At 43.1% G+C, this 13,720-nt stretch overlaps 3 protein-coding genes across 11 annotated transcripts in view; 1 reads left to right on the top strand and 2 right to left on the bottom strand.

Annotated features, from left to right (window-relative positions):
- The window catches only part of LOC131137992 (RNA-binding protein 4B-like), a 29,552-nt gene extending 25,846 nt beyond the window's left edge, over positions 1-3,706 (bottom strand). For 5 of the 6 annotated variants that reach the window (XR_009132014.1, XR_009132015.1, XR_009132016.1 and 2 more), the window contains exons 1-7: positions 3,366-3,706; positions 2,649-2,828; positions 2,387-2,571; positions 2,116-2,289; positions 1,920-2,029; positions 930-1,211; positions 597-838 (exon numbers count right to left, since the gene is read on the bottom strand). Coding sequence is in view for 3 of the 6 variants with exons in the window: in XM_058086515.1 (XP_057942498.1) it covers positions 597-838; positions 930-1,211; positions 1,920-2,029; positions 2,116-2,289; positions 2,387-2,571; positions 2,649-2,809 (1,154 nt within the window). In the remaining 3 variants the exon portion in view is untranslated. The other variant, XM_058086516.1, reaches the window with a different exon arrangement.
- LOC131137994 (ras and Rab interactor 2-like) lies at positions 3,633-7,903 on the top strand. Of its 3 annotated transcripts, none has more exons than XM_058086520.1 (7): positions 3,633-3,946; positions 4,143-4,161; positions 4,239-4,442; positions 4,571-4,685; positions 4,753-4,825; positions 4,905-4,996; positions 5,858-7,903. In XM_058086520.1, the coding sequence occupies exons 3-7, from the start codon at positions 4,239-4,241 to the stop codon at positions 6,934-6,936; spliced, it is 1,563 nt and encodes a 520-aa protein (XP_057942503.1). In that variant the 5' UTR covers positions 3,633-3,946; positions 4,143-4,161; the 3' UTR covers positions 6,937-7,903. The 3 variants fall into 3 exon arrangements, with proteins under 3 accessions (XP_057942503.1, XP_057942501.1, XP_057942502.1); XM_058086518.1 differs by having other exon boundaries at positions 3,634-3,946; positions 4,097-4,161; positions 5,858-7,901; XM_058086519.1 differs by lacking the exon at positions 3,633-3,946 and having other exon boundaries at positions 3,960-4,161; positions 5,858-7,902.
- dpp3 (dipeptidyl-peptidase 3) lies at positions 7,282-12,970 on the bottom strand. Of its 2 annotated transcripts, none has more exons than XM_058086512.1 (19): positions 12,835-12,970; positions 12,154-12,318; positions 11,926-12,070; positions 11,768-11,857; positions 11,469-11,606; positions 11,249-11,323; positions 11,053-11,143; positions 10,257-10,387; positions 10,051-10,181; positions 9,780-9,838; positions 9,509-9,703; positions 9,309-9,421; positions 9,125-9,217; positions 8,982-9,044; positions 8,760-8,884; positions 8,560-8,680; positions 8,224-8,403; positions 7,947-8,109; positions 7,282-7,826 (listed from the first exon to the last, which is right to left on the bottom strand). In XM_058086512.1, the coding sequence occupies exons 2-19, from the start codon at positions 12,276-12,278 to the stop codon at positions 7,687-7,689; spliced, it is 2,178 nt and encodes a 725-aa protein (XP_057942495.1). In that variant the 5' UTR covers positions 12,279-12,318; positions 12,835-12,970; the 3' UTR covers positions 7,282-7,686. The 2 variants fall into 2 exon arrangements, with proteins under 2 accessions (XP_057942495.1, XP_057942496.1); XM_058086513.1 differs by lacking the exon at positions 12,835-12,970 and adding an exon at positions 12,441-12,775.
- Between the last annotated feature and the right edge of the window lie 750 nt (positions 12,971-13,720).

Below are 13,720 nucleotides of genomic sequence, written 5' to 3' on the forward strand. Positions count from 1 at the left end.
ACCAGTATAAGCCATTTTCGTATCATTGGAAGAATCCATACCGGTACCTAAAGAAATATCACCCAACTCTAGTAAAAACACATGTAAAACAGACTGCAAATTGCAGTAAATTCTTTTTTGTAAAAGAACTACAGATCCTTATGATGCTTAGGGTGCCGAAACAGAAAGTAGTACATTTAGGAAATAGATAGGCCATTCTGAAGTCTTAGGCTGCGATCGTGTTTTGACTGGACAAATCTTAAGCTTGATCAAATGTGAAATGATGACCGTTTCTGCCTGGATACATTGAATGGAAAAAAATAGCACCCAAGTGGCTCTGGGAACACCAAGATAGGTTGGACTGCAAGATTTATAGTGTGTGCAAAGCACTTTATGTGCAGTTCCAATCCTGCTTTGCACACTGCCTCTTTAAATATTGCGTGTATTACCATTCACAGTAGCGGTGCCATAGATCAGTCTAATAGACTTCTGGCTGCCCTGTTTTTGAGACACATCTTTTCTCTAAACGATAAATATTGTCATATTTTTACCTCATAAGATAGTTTGTCCAGTGACACCCCTATTAATGATTGAAGAAAATGAATGTTTTTGTATACCTTGCAACAGAATCTGCCCCCTCAGCAGTCGTAGTTGCAGGGTCTTCAGGAACTCCAGGTGGCGTTGGCAGCAAAGCACGGCGCTTAGCTCGATTTGTGAAGGAACCTGGACCAGGGTCTGGAAGCAAGGGCGCCTTGTTTCCTCTGATCGGGCTGCGATCCCGCTCTGGTTCTGAAGTTGTTGTATCTGTACTAGCTGTGGTTGTCATCGTTTTTCTCCCTGCTTGTTGCTCCGCCAGAACCTGCAAAAAAAAGCGGTGGAAAAGGCACATGGTAAAAAAAAAAAAAAAAAAAAGGAAACCCAAAATTGGATGTTCTGGTAGATTTTAAGACCTTCTGTCCCTCCTGGAAGAACTTGGCTCTTGCAGCCTCGAAAAGCGTTGTTGGGTCTGGTGTGGTTTGAGCCTCGTACTCTTCAGCCGTACTGCTTGGTGCTGCAGTGTGATTGGCCATATCTTGGTACACCTGGTCAGCTACAGATCCATACACCTGGCTGGCGAGAGCGCCATATATAACCCCGTCTGCTCCTTTAGAACTTGTGATGCCTTTCAGAGCAGCATAGGTGGGGTCAAAGGATGTTGTGTTGTAGAACGAGTTATGGACACTTTGTTGCACCTGCAAAGAGAAACAACATATTTTTGACAATACAACAAAAAGTAAACTTGGATAAAAATGACAGCAGTCGCTGTACAGCTTGGAAAACGGTAGCAATTTACTGACCATGAGTTAACACACAGCCATTATTGTCTAAAAAGCTGGCAGAACAAGTGAGTCCACTTCACAGTGAACATGCATCAAAAGTATATGCAGTGGCATTATTTAGTGTGAACAGCAGTTATTTAGCACACAAATCCTCGTGGGCATTGAATTCACCAGATTTGCACATGCTGTTCCACTCTATGATGACATCACTGGAGGAGCCGGTTCCTTCCGCTTGAGAATACTCCAGAGGTGCTCAACCAGGTTCAAGTCGCAATGTCACCGAACATGTCGGAATCTACCTTTCCCTTAATGAACTACAGATCCCCAATGCCGGCAGCACTCATTGTAGAACAATAGCATGAAGCAGCCACCATCCATATGCTTGACTACAGAGAAGACAATCATCACTTGTGTTGCCAGATATTTAGACAATAAAGGCAGTGTGTCATTTTCCAGATTCATTAATGTTATACAAGCTGTAGATTAAGTACTATATATTTCTATGTATAATTTCAAGAGTAAATGATCAGACAACACACAATAAAATGGTTAACTGATATAGCAGGGATGTATACACTTTAAGTACATTCATATAAATGGCCATTTAAGCAGTTAATTTACTTGTATGGGAAGTCCAGCAGCAGCTGCTGCAGCCGCTGCAAGCACAGCAGCATGACTCTGGTGATGCTCCATGGAGCCAGCTGGCCGAGGAAGGAGACCCTCTCTACCACCTGGCAGGAACAGACAGAAGGCGAAAACATGTAAAAGGAAACTGTTGTACTGATACCAGCATTGTTTCCACATTTTAAAAACACACCAGCTGAATTCCCGGACGTCATTAACTGGTTGACCAAAGGTTGAGCTTTGGAGAGCTCTACAGCCAGCTGACGGCCCTTGAAAATGGTTCCATTGAGGGCCTCGATGGCTGCCATTGCCTCCTCCTTTCTTTCCATATGCACAAACGCATACCCGACGTTTGAACATAATCTAGCTGCAGAGGATTAAAAATTAATATATTTTTGAAATGCTCAAAAGAAAAAACAATGCATATATTTCATAGTTTTGCATCTTGTTTACTTTTACCTTACCTTTGACTTTATCACAATCTAAAACCCTCCCAAAAGTCGAGAACAGTCCATGCAGGTCATCGGCAGAACATGTGGCGCTGAGGTTCCCCACAAACACTTTGGTGGAGTTTGGCGGGCGTGCGCGTGATTCCTCCACCACAAGTGGTCTGCCTCTGTACTCCTTGCCATCGAGATGCCGTATAGCCCTGTAAAAATTGAGAATAAAAATGACTAGACCTTGATTTGTGCATGGTATGTACATGAGGGGGATATTCCCCAGTACCTGTCGGCCGCCCCATCTCCCTTCAGGGTAACGAAGGCATACTGTCTGAGCAAGGAGCAGGTGTTGATCTCCCCGTAAGGAGCAAAAAGCTTATTGAGCTCGTCTTGGGTTGCATCTAAAGGAAGGTTGCCCACAAACAACTTGACGTTCTCTCCGCTCATCTCTGTAACAACCAGGCATCTGCAGGAGAACGTTTCAGAAGCGTAAACTGCCATGTTAAACCAGTCATTGTATCACTTGCTAACAATGATTTGAATGGACTACTATAATGATGACACTTCAAGTTATTAAAAATAAAAGTTGAATCGGCGCGAGATTTTGCTAGCAGGTAGCTAAGCAAACAAATCCGCTAGCTTCACGTCACCGACTAAGTTTGGCACACATATGTCGGCGTGAGTGAGAATACGATAATACGTAGTCATATTACACAGGGCAACTCCAGTGGTGAGAAATAAAGCCGGCTATAAGACAAGCAGATGAGTGAAAACGACATCGCTAGCCATCTTGTTGCAGGTTGGCTAACCGTAGCTAAACTAGCTAGATAGCTCCCAATAACGTTAGTCAGATGTACCCGTGTATTCTTTGATCTCATTTGTCTTTATAGCGTTAGTTGTCATTTCAACGCAAGATAACCGCGACATATGGCAATTTCACACATACAGATACAGGAATAATAACAACAAATTTAGCATAGCTTTAGCTGGCGGAGTCCCTTACCCAACGCGGTCCTGGGGCTGTATTTCAAATTCCACATCCGGCTCCAGTTCCCTGGCAACAGGGGGCGCACTTTCGCCACAAAATAGTCCAATTGTGATTAATACAAATAATCAGAAATAACATATAGTACAAATTTCTTGTTATTTAACCTGCTAATTTTTTTTAAAGTTCACCTTTCCAAGCAAGGGCCATACATAAAGTGTCTAACCTTCCATTTCCAGCCATTAATATATGACGTCAGAACTAGTTAGTACGTAGAATGTAATAGTAAAAAACATAAAATCAATGGCGTCAAAATGAAGATGTAGTATTCCAGTGAATAAAATAAGTTTAGTCCACTTTACTTTCTTCTACGAATATTTCCAGGTGAGGTCAGGTGAAAGAGGAGGAGCCACACACGAGAGGAACAGGAAAAGAACCGAAGAACACTTGAACATGAACAGGCGACACCCTTTATAACAGGACAGAAAATAACAATGGAAAGATTCGTTATGTTCTATTCTTATTAAGTTGCTGATTGAATTGGGAGCATGTTGTGTTATCCTAAATAGGGGCTAAATAGAAAAGGGAAGCGAAACAAGGTAAACATTTGAATTGAATTTGAAAATGAATTGTGTATAAGATGTTAGAGATGCTGAACTTGATCCATATGCATGTTCTATTCGTCGTTTTTGTATGGTTTTGTGTTTGGTTTCTGGTTGTGTGTGTGTCACTAACATTTGCTTCCACAGCTCCTTTTACTGCACTTAAAAACCAAGTCTGAACTTGCTGGCACAGACCAGGATTTATCACGCAGGTGTGTGCAAGTCTTCCTAAGCCAAGTGCAGCCACTATTCCTACCTTTTTCATGACAATACAAATATGCATATGTAGATGGCGCAGCAAGAAGAGCCTCTTTATGACTTCCCTGAGCCCACCCAGACATCAGAGTGCAAGTTCTCAGGCCACCAAAGAGCATGTGGATCCCTGAGGAGCATCAGTGTACTGGACCGGCTTTTGTTGACGGTCCCTGTGTGGCTCCAGCTGTCAATCAACCCTGCCACTGCCCTCCATATACTGCAAAGGGAGCCTCCAGGGGTCAGAAATACATGTATATGTCATAGAAAAGTCAATTATGATGGGAGTTTTTTTGTGTAAACAAAACAAAACGCAGCGTGTCCCCGAGGATTTCTTAAGGATTAACGATCCGATGTGTTGTTTTGTAGACATTCTTGGTGCGCAAGTCTCGCACATCCAAAAGAAATGTCCTGTGTGTGCGCCTGGTGGATGAAAGCGTGCCATCCTTTGTGCAGCAGTTTGGCATCAGGGACGAACATTCAAGTAAGAACGACCATTCCTGTGAAACTCATCGTCCACGTTCTGACGTTTTTTTTCTGGTCCATCTCAGCTCTGTCTCTGGAGACATCGGCCATCAGCTTCCCAGATCTCCCAAGACTAATTTCATTCTACTGTGTCAGCAGGTAAAACCTGTTTCTTACTGCAGCCATTGAATATTAGAACTAATGATAATGTACATTTTGATGCATATTTTCATATCAGAGATGTATTACCGTTCCCTCTGGAGCTTCCCGAAGCCATCGCCAGGGCAACCTCTCACAAAGAGCTCGAGTCCATCTCTCATATGGGAGTAGGTTGGTATCTCTTGCTTTTACTAAAATCCAGTTTTTAGACATTCAGAAACATTTACGGAATTGCAATATGCGATATGGAAAGGACTGTTGATTGGTGATCGTCATATGAGACTTCAGCTCACAAGCATTTTTTGTGATGCCACCATAGATGGGTACCAGTGATGGTAAAGAAGGGGGGAAATTGTGCTGATAACCATAGAAACAGTAATTACACTCATTGTAGCAAAGCAACTGGGGTGTGAATGGTTTAAATAGAACAGTAATAGTGAAATGTGCTGTATTATTATTAAAAAATATTTGTATCTATATACAAAATATGGAGAAATGCAATGTTAATAATACTTTTTGAAGTTAAGAATGTTAAAATACTTGAATAGTTCCTGTTTTGGTTGTCACAGTTTGATCTAGGAATGGATTACTTCAATTTCAATTGTTTGTTATTTGAAAATTCTAAATGCAAAGATTGTAGTAGGGCGGCATGGCGGACTAGTGGTTAGCGTGCAGACCTCACAGCTAGGAGACCAGGGTTCAATTCCACCCTCGGCCATCTCTGTGTGGAGTTTGCATGTTCTCCCTGTGCATGCGTGGGTTTTCTCCGGGTACTCCGGTTTCCTCCCACATTCCAAAAACATGCTAGCACTTCAAATTAGGTATGAATGTGAGTGTGAATGGTTGTTTGTCTATATGTGCCCTGTGATTGGCTGGCGACCAGTCCAGGGTGTACCCCTCCTCTCGCCCGAAGACAGCTCCAGCAGCCCCGCGACCCTCGTGAGGATAAGCGGTAGAAAATGAATGAAGTATTTCTGGAAAATGTACTTTGACAATGTTAATGAAATATAATGACTTCATTTAATTTTACAGAATTCTGGAGCTCACACCTGAATGTCCGTGGCCCACGAGAGGCCCCAAAGACCCAGAAGAACAAGGAGATGACCCCAGACTCTCCCGTCTCAGCCCCACCCACTGCTAACTCACAAACAATCCCAACATCCCAACTGAATTCCGCCCCTCAGCCCGACACAGAACTTAAAACCATTCCAGAATCGGACCCCAATTCCGCCCTGTTCCGCGAGTTCTGCCCGATCGAGACGCGTAGCCCCAGAGAGTTGGACTGCGGTTCGGGCCTGGGCGCTCTCTGCTTCATCAACCCTCTCTTCTTGCAGTCTCACAGTACCCTGTCAAAACGGCGCATGATGAAACGCAGCTTCAAGGTCCGGGTGTCCACCGAGACATCCACTCTGCTGTCGCCTCCACTCGCTCCACCACCCCCGCCTCCCTTGATGCCCAAAACTAAAGCAAAATGTAAAGCTTTGAAGCAGACTGGGTCTCAGAACATCATACAGAACTCCCCTGAGGAGGCTCAGGAACAGGGTCAAACACTTATGGAAGCTGCACAACTCCCAATAGTGGCGAACCATCCACCTGACGACACAGACTACATGCAGCCGCCCCCAGCCATCACATCCTGCATTTCTCCCTCTCTCTCTCCTTATCTAGCACCACCCCTTCCTCCCAAAATGTCATCTTCCCTTCAAAACCCTTCCGGCACTTCTTCAGCCACTGACTATCAATTTCCATCACTTTCACCCCAGGCTCCTAGTGCTTCACTTTCTCCCTATGAGTCCCCATCTTCTTCCCCCTTCTCTCTGTCACCATTCTTTTCTCCAACCTTGTCTCAGCTGGCAGAGACTCGGCAAAAATCACCCGATTCAACAGGAACTCCAAAGCAAAGCCTAGAGATGGTTTCCAAGGTGGAAATAAACGAGTCCGATCAAATGGAGGAGCTACCCAAAGAAATGGAAGCAGCTACAGTGGATGACACAAGCAGTTGTAGTTCCTTCGATAGCCGCAGAGAGGCAGCAGAGACGCCACGGCAGACTGCAGTACAACCAAGCAATGACACTGTAAATGTTACTGGAGGCATTAATTATACACAGTGACAGTATTCCACAATAGTGTAATGTGAATAATTTAAATGCGGAAGCTACAATTTGGGCCTTATACACAGTCATGGCAAATATTAGACCGCCATTATTTCCTTTTCATTTTAAAGCCACGCACAACTAAAGGTACCTTTGTTTGGACAAATATAATGCCATAGCTATTGATGTAAGAACTTGAACTGATTTTGGTGAACAAAACCACAAAATGGCTGGGTATAATCTCTTAAAACAAGCTATTTTTGTTGTATTTGCAGAAACAAATATACCTTCAGTTGCACCAGGTATTATGTAAGTGAGTAACATAAGCAATATGCACAAAAGTTTTTTTTTTTTTTTAATCAAATATTTTATTTTGGAACATATTTTCTGTCTCAGATGCTCAATATTTGAATGCTGTCCAAGTTATTTCTATCTACTGAATCAGGTAAAAATGTTTTGATATCCAAAATGAAGAAATTGCAGTATTTTAACTTGTGAAATCAACAAAAATAGACAAGTTGTATCAATGCGTGTGTTTGAGCTTATCATGGACAGCAGGAGCATATCGAGGAACTGTTTTGTTGCGTCAACAAGTAGACATTTGTCAGCATTGAAATGAATGAAATATTACCAGAGTGAACAAGCGATGTGGTTTTGTCTACAGTAGATTTAATACATGAGGCTTTTAGTGACATGTGAGTTAGTTGTAAGAGGACTAATCTAAGAAGCCACTGAAATCTAATTGGATTCTCAAAGAAGAAACGGCCATCAACACCAACAGGAACAATCTACTTTGCTCAACTCCAAGAGGTCTGCTTCTAGTTTGTCGTCGTCTTGGAAGCGCTCGGTGAAGGATTGAATCAAGCCTGATGCGCTGCCTTCGTATTCCACCAGCTCTACGCTCTCCTCTGGGGTACACAAAGACACAGATGCTAATTAATGTCATGTGTTTTGTGTTTGTTGTTAGTGAAGGCCCACGTAAAACGGATTGGTGCTAATGTGTGCCTTCCTTCAAGGTCAGAACCCACCATTGATCCTGGTATTGGCTTGGACAAATATCTTGCGATCTTCCTTCCTCAGCAGCACTGTGTCACGAAGGCGCAGGAAGTTATGAGCGCCGCTCTCGCTTACGGTGGAGTAGCCGTCATACAGGGCCCTGCCTTTGTCCACATCGGCTGTTGATTTAAAGACCTAAGAGCAAAAGACGACATTGTTCCTAATCAATTTATATGATCATAAACATTCCTATTGGATGACATTAGATAAGTCATGTGTGTCCGGTCGAATCTTGGCTGACTAAAGTACCTGCAGTTTCCGAAGGAATCTGTGAATGGCGTTCTTGCCCACGGTGTGGATCTTGCTCCTGTCTATTGTGATTCGAGCATCAGGCTTGCCGTCTGTTCCCGTGACCTCCTCCAGGCCCACCAGGCCCTCGCCGGCTTCCAGCAGCACACGCAGGATCACAAAACGAGCCTGCATGTGAGCCTGAAAAACAGTATGTGCCATAACATTAGGTACACCTGCACAAATGACTAGATAATTGTATTAAGTATGTTCATTATTGGGATTTAACATTGCACTACATTATAATGACAATATTTAGGACTCTCATGCAGCTAAATAAGGACTTTGCCAGGTCACCTGTCTCCAGTTCTTATTCTCGGGTGTGTAAAACTCCAGGCCCAGCAGTCCTCCTCGCACCATACTAAGCCAGTTCACATACACCACATCCTCCGCATCCTGGTCCTCGTGACCAAAAATACTGCGACACACAAGAGTAAAAACTAACATTTTAAAACTGCTAAGTACAAACGTGCACAAATATACACGAGATGACCCACCGGAGTACTTCTTTGTTGAGAGACAAATAGAGCCCAACACACTCCGCTCTGCATTCTTCATAGGAGGAGGCAATAGTGGAGAATTTACTGTCCCAAGTCTCACTGTCCTGGTACCAACTGGAAACCTACAAATGGGTGTATTTTGAGGTTAGCAATCACAAAAAAAACAGCTCTGCAACTCAATCCAAAATGAAAAATGTGCATTAAAAAAAAAAAACTCACTTGCTCGCCTGTTTCTGGGTTAATGACTTTGTTCTGGTCAAAGTTGAACTGGCCCTTATCGTCCTGTGGAGGCAAACACACAAGTTACATATAAAAGGCATGGTACCTGTTAATTAAATTCAAATCCGCCTCGCTTGACTGACCTGGACAAACAATTTGCCGCTGCCGTGGCCCAGCAGTTCATGAAGTCCGACTTGCACCTCAAATGATGGACTCTTCCACTTGATGAACAAATCCTAACAAGAACAGAAACATAAAAAGGGATGAGTGTCTGTGTGTGTGTGTGAGACAGGTAGACTGATCCAATAAATAGCTTGTGTATCTCACCTTGTCCTCCTCCTCCAAGAAGGTAAGCTTTTCTTTCTGGGTAGCGTAAGCCACAGCCAGCACATTTCCTAGTGACACATTTTTAAAACCCTCAGATTGTCTGATGTCATCATCTGTAAATAGAAAAAAAACAAAAACACACACCGATGAGTGAGATGAGCTAAACAAATCATGACTGACGTTGACGTAGCCATGCATACAGTTAGGGATGTTGATGCCAGCCGGAATTCCGCTGCCGGCGAAGGTTAGAACGTCGAGGGAGGTGAAGTCCGGCTTGAGGAAAGTGTCCTTCTCAAACTCCCTCGGCCAGGGAAGTTCAGGAAGCAGCACTTCTGCCGAGCTCACAAGTTTGGCAAAACGCTCGCTCATCGCCTTGTTGACGACCGCCACGAAACCTCAAAAAGATGATGCCACAAATAAGTCGTTATGAAAAGACAATAGCAACAGAAACACTGTTTGGGTCAAACCTACCTTCAAACTCTCCTCTGGAGCCAAATGGGTCCCTGTAGCTCTCAATGAAGCCAATGTAGCTGGGAAAAAAAAGAGACATGATTATACACTCCTGAACTCCGGAAAACCAGCATTACAGTGTCTGTCATGAGCTGCTTGTACCAACATGCCTCATAATTCATTTTTCATGTAGACATTAATTTTTTATCGATTTTTCTATGGAAACCAATTAAAAAGGTGCAGTGTTTATGTTGCATTTTCCGGTCTACCGTCTACATTAAAATTAACTGACCTCTCCACAATTGGTCCCTTGTCTTTGATCCAATAGCGTGAGCCCTCCTTGTGGGCTTCCACAGAACCAAAGGTGAAGCTTTGCCTGTACTCCTCAAGCATCTTTTTCTGGTTGTCATTGGCAGCGTGGGCCTACAAATTCAAAGCCAGGAAAATGATACAATTTGGTTATCAACGTATCAGTCAAAATGAGACGTGCATCCTCACCTGAGCCTTCTTAAGGTAATGGCAGACCCTCCCCATGAGGGCAGCATAGTCCCCCCTTTTCACGGAGAACTCTTTGCCCTCAAAGTTGAAGCATCCACAAGAAGATTCACACTCACCATCCACTGTACAGTCTGTGGAGCAATATCCATAATAGGCTCAGAATCACACTTTTTTTTCCCCCCAACCAAACAATATAAAAACACCACCAATTACAACTTAAACTGTGGAGGACAGGAAGTGACATCAGCAGTTTAGAGTTGAGTTTTAGCTTGGTGTAAGTTAAAGTCGCAAGGGGAGACCTATCATGATGATTGTAGCTATAATTCATTCATTTTTTACCGCTTATCGTCACAAGGGCCAGCCAATCACAGGGCACATATAGACAAACAACCATTCACACTCACATTCATACCTATGGACAATTTGCAGTCGCTAATTAACCTAGCATGTTTTTTGGAATGTGGGAGGAAACCGGAGTACCCAGAGAAAACCCACGCATGCACGGGGAGAACATGCAAACTCCACACAGAGGGTGGATTGAACTCGGGTCTCCTAGCGGTGAGGCCTGCATGCTAACCACTCAATCGCCGTGCAGCCTGTACCTATAATTAATCAATATAATTTTTGAAAGAGTGAAGCTGCAAAATTCCAACCGTGACAGTACTTGTAGTTAGCCAGTGGTGTTATACTATTTCTTGGTTGAAAAAAAAAAGTATAGTATGGAAAAAAAGCAGGGATAACACTTTGTGTTTATTACAAAGTGAAAAGGTTACTCCAATTTATCGGCAGTGCTGACCTTTGTCGACAGCTGAGGCCAAGCGCACTTCATAACAGGTTTTCTCGCCATTTTCCCTTTTAAAGAGCCGGGTGTTGTACGCAGACAGTTTCTAAAAAGGCAAACAAAGAGTACCAGATATCAAATCAGTTTCACAGAGTGATCAGTTAATTTTGTGTTTTCTCTGAACTTTTCACACCGAATCCTTCCGGCTTACCTTTGAGTCCAGGAATTTCTGCGCCAGCTCAGCGTCTTCTAGATTGCAGTTTCCTGAGAAGTATGTGGTGATTCCCTGAGGAAAAGTTCAGAGTGATAAGTTCACAAGCTTATGCAACATGATTGTGGTTAACTCAATCCTGTCCTGAGAGCAGTGTGAAGATCACGTTCATCCAAAACATCTAGAATGTGCATCCTTCCAAAGGCTAATAGGCTCCCACCTTGTCGCCAAGCCCCAGTTGTTTCTGTTTGTCCTTCAGGGAGTCAATGAGACACGAACAACTATCCCAAAGAACCGCCATCTCAGCAGGCTCATCCTGAAAAGCCTGGCTGGCCCTCACAAGAGCATCCAACTTGTCCTGAGGAGACACAGAAAAGAGTGATGCAAATACATGTATAATAATAACTACGAATAATCAGTGCATCACAGCAACAGAAAGAACATTAGTCAGCACATGCAATGGTTAAGGACAATAAAAAGTAATGTATAAATGTGTAGAATGCACAAAAATCGGCAGACCTTTGGTAGATTTGGGACAAACTTAGTATCCCCAAAGGATTTGTAGTTTCCCATGTTGGCGTAGAAACCTGCTGCATACACCAAGAAGGCCTGATGAACAAGACGAAAAAAACAACAAATTAATTACAACAGAAACTGTGCGATAAAAGACGGCGTACCTGGTACTGCGCTGAGGTGAGCCCAACTGCTCTTGCCACATTTTCCAGCTGCGCCGGCGTCTGCTTCCGGAAAATCCTCTGCAGCAAGACAAAGATAGCCGGTGACTCCGGGGATGTTTGCAGGAGGACCGCGAGGCCCCCATACCTTGAAAGAGAGAAGAGATGGCATTATAGTTTTGTGTATATTTACATCATGTCTCTGTGCATGCGGTCTGTTTGATGACGTACCAGGACGCACGTGACAGGTAGTGAGCATACATCTTCTCCTGAGAGGAGAGCAAGCGAAAGGCCTCGGTGCAGCCAAGAGAGGAGATGCCAATGTCATTTGGTAGGTAGTATTGAGAGTCCACCATCTTTAAACTTGAGGCTTTCACAGGTGATGAGGAATTACAACTGTGGGAGGATGTGGGATTTGGAAAAGTATAGATTAGACATGTACATTTTACACTTGTGTTTAGCCTTTATCCATTTACAGTGGTGTCATTAACTTATCATAATTAAATTGAACAATTTACAGTTAATCTAAGTGATCGGTGTTAGAATCGGCCGAATGCACTCATGGATGATGGGTATCGGGATCAACAGCAACCAGAGGTGAAGACTTGATTCAACTGTTAACTGTCCACTTAGCAAGGCAACAACCCGTTAGCAACGGCTCGACAGTCACAAGCACTCACTAAACCTGGAAACGAAAGTGAAACTATTCCCTCAAAGTACAAACCCGTGTGCTTTCAAAGCATCGAGCATTCAAAGAGGCTACATTATGGGGCTTTCCTGACATAAATCCACGACTCCTACTAGCACGGACTTAAATCACTACGTCTACTTCTTTGAATTCTAAACTCAGTCCAACGTTTAATTTATTCTTACTACGACTAAATATAACAGTCGACGGCAACAGCACGTTACCTTAGCAAGATCGACAGCTACGGATCACGTCAAACTGCAGTCTCATGCTATCCACTTCCTGGGTATATTCAACACAACCCGGCCTTTGAACCAATCACAGCATGTGCATTGTGATGGACAACGTGTTTAACCAATCACATCGTGGTTGTATGTGACTTTTGTATATGTCTCACAGCAGACCTTAAGAGTATTATTTTAGCATTATTCGTATTTTAGCATATATATGGACATGCACAGCCACATTAGATGTCTATTGATATTCATAAAACGAGTAACACAGCAATACAATATGGGTTTATGCTGGAATTAATACTTGTGTTGGATAGACACGTCATTGGTGAGGAAATTATATACTTAAATATATTCGGCTACTGGAAATTTTTCCAGTAGAATAATGTTCTGAATAATTTCACTGTAAAGTGGGGGGAGGGGATTAGGGATTAAACGTTTTTCATTGTTTAATTTACATATCCTTAAACTAAATACGGAACACCTAACCATTATTACAGACTACCGCCCCCTACTGATGTGGAGGAGAACATGTTGAAATACCTTGCTCTATTGAAGATACCTCCAAGAAATTTTACATTAATTATATTATATAAATATTTACTACAGGTGCCATTTAGCGTATACATCTGCATTCTGTATAATGAGCAAAAAAAAATACTGTCTGCGTTAATCTCATGGAAAGGTTGCAGGGACGCCATTGTTACATAAAAGTCACTTGTGCATTTGTGTGGATTTTATCCCATGAAAAGTTTTCCCAGCATCTTTGCTGCTGTTTCTGCTTCGTCAGGGCGGGTCGGGAGAGAGAGAGAGAGAGAAAGAGAGAGGAAATGCTTCCACTTGTCTCTTTGTGTGTCTCTACCTCTCTACCTCCCTC

Source organism: Doryrhamphus excisus, chromosome 11, assembly GCF_030265055.1.
Source record: "Doryrhamphus excisus isolate RoL2022-K1 chromosome 11, RoL_Dexc_1.0, whole genome shotgun sequence".
Classification (NCBI taxonomy): domain Eukaryota; kingdom Metazoa; phylum Chordata; class Actinopteri; order Syngnathiformes; family Syngnathidae; genus Doryrhamphus; species Doryrhamphus excisus.

What these genes read in the sequence shown, in the direction of transcription:
- LOC131137994 (XM_058086520.1), top strand. Translation starts at nt 4,239, where the DNA reads ATGGCGCAGCAAGAAGAGCCTCTTTATGACTTCCCTGAGCCCACCCAG. An exon ending in CATCAGGGACGAACATTCAA is followed by an intron (nt 4,686 to 4,752) that starts GTAAGAACGACC and finishes GGTCCATCTCAG; the next exon opens with CTCTGTCTCTGGAGACATCG. An exon ending in TCATTCTACTGTGTCAGCAG is followed by an intron (nt 4,826 to 4,904) that starts GTAAAACCTGTT and finishes TTTTCATATCAG; the next exon opens with AGATGTATTACCGTTCCCTC.
- dpp3 (XM_058086512.1), bottom strand. Translation starts at nt 12,278, where the DNA reads ATGGTGGACTCTCAATACTACCTACCAAATGACATTGGCATCTCCTCT. An exon ending in GGCCTCAGCTGTCGACAAAG is followed by an intron (nt 10,388 to 11,052) that starts GTCAGCACTGCC and finishes ATTGCTCCACAG; the next exon opens with ACTGTACAGTGGATGGTGAG. An exon ending in AGCCAATACCAGGATCAATG is followed by an intron (nt 7,827 to 7,946) that starts GTGGGTTCTGAC and finishes TGTGTACCCCAG; the next exon opens with AGGAGAGCGTAGAGCTGGTG.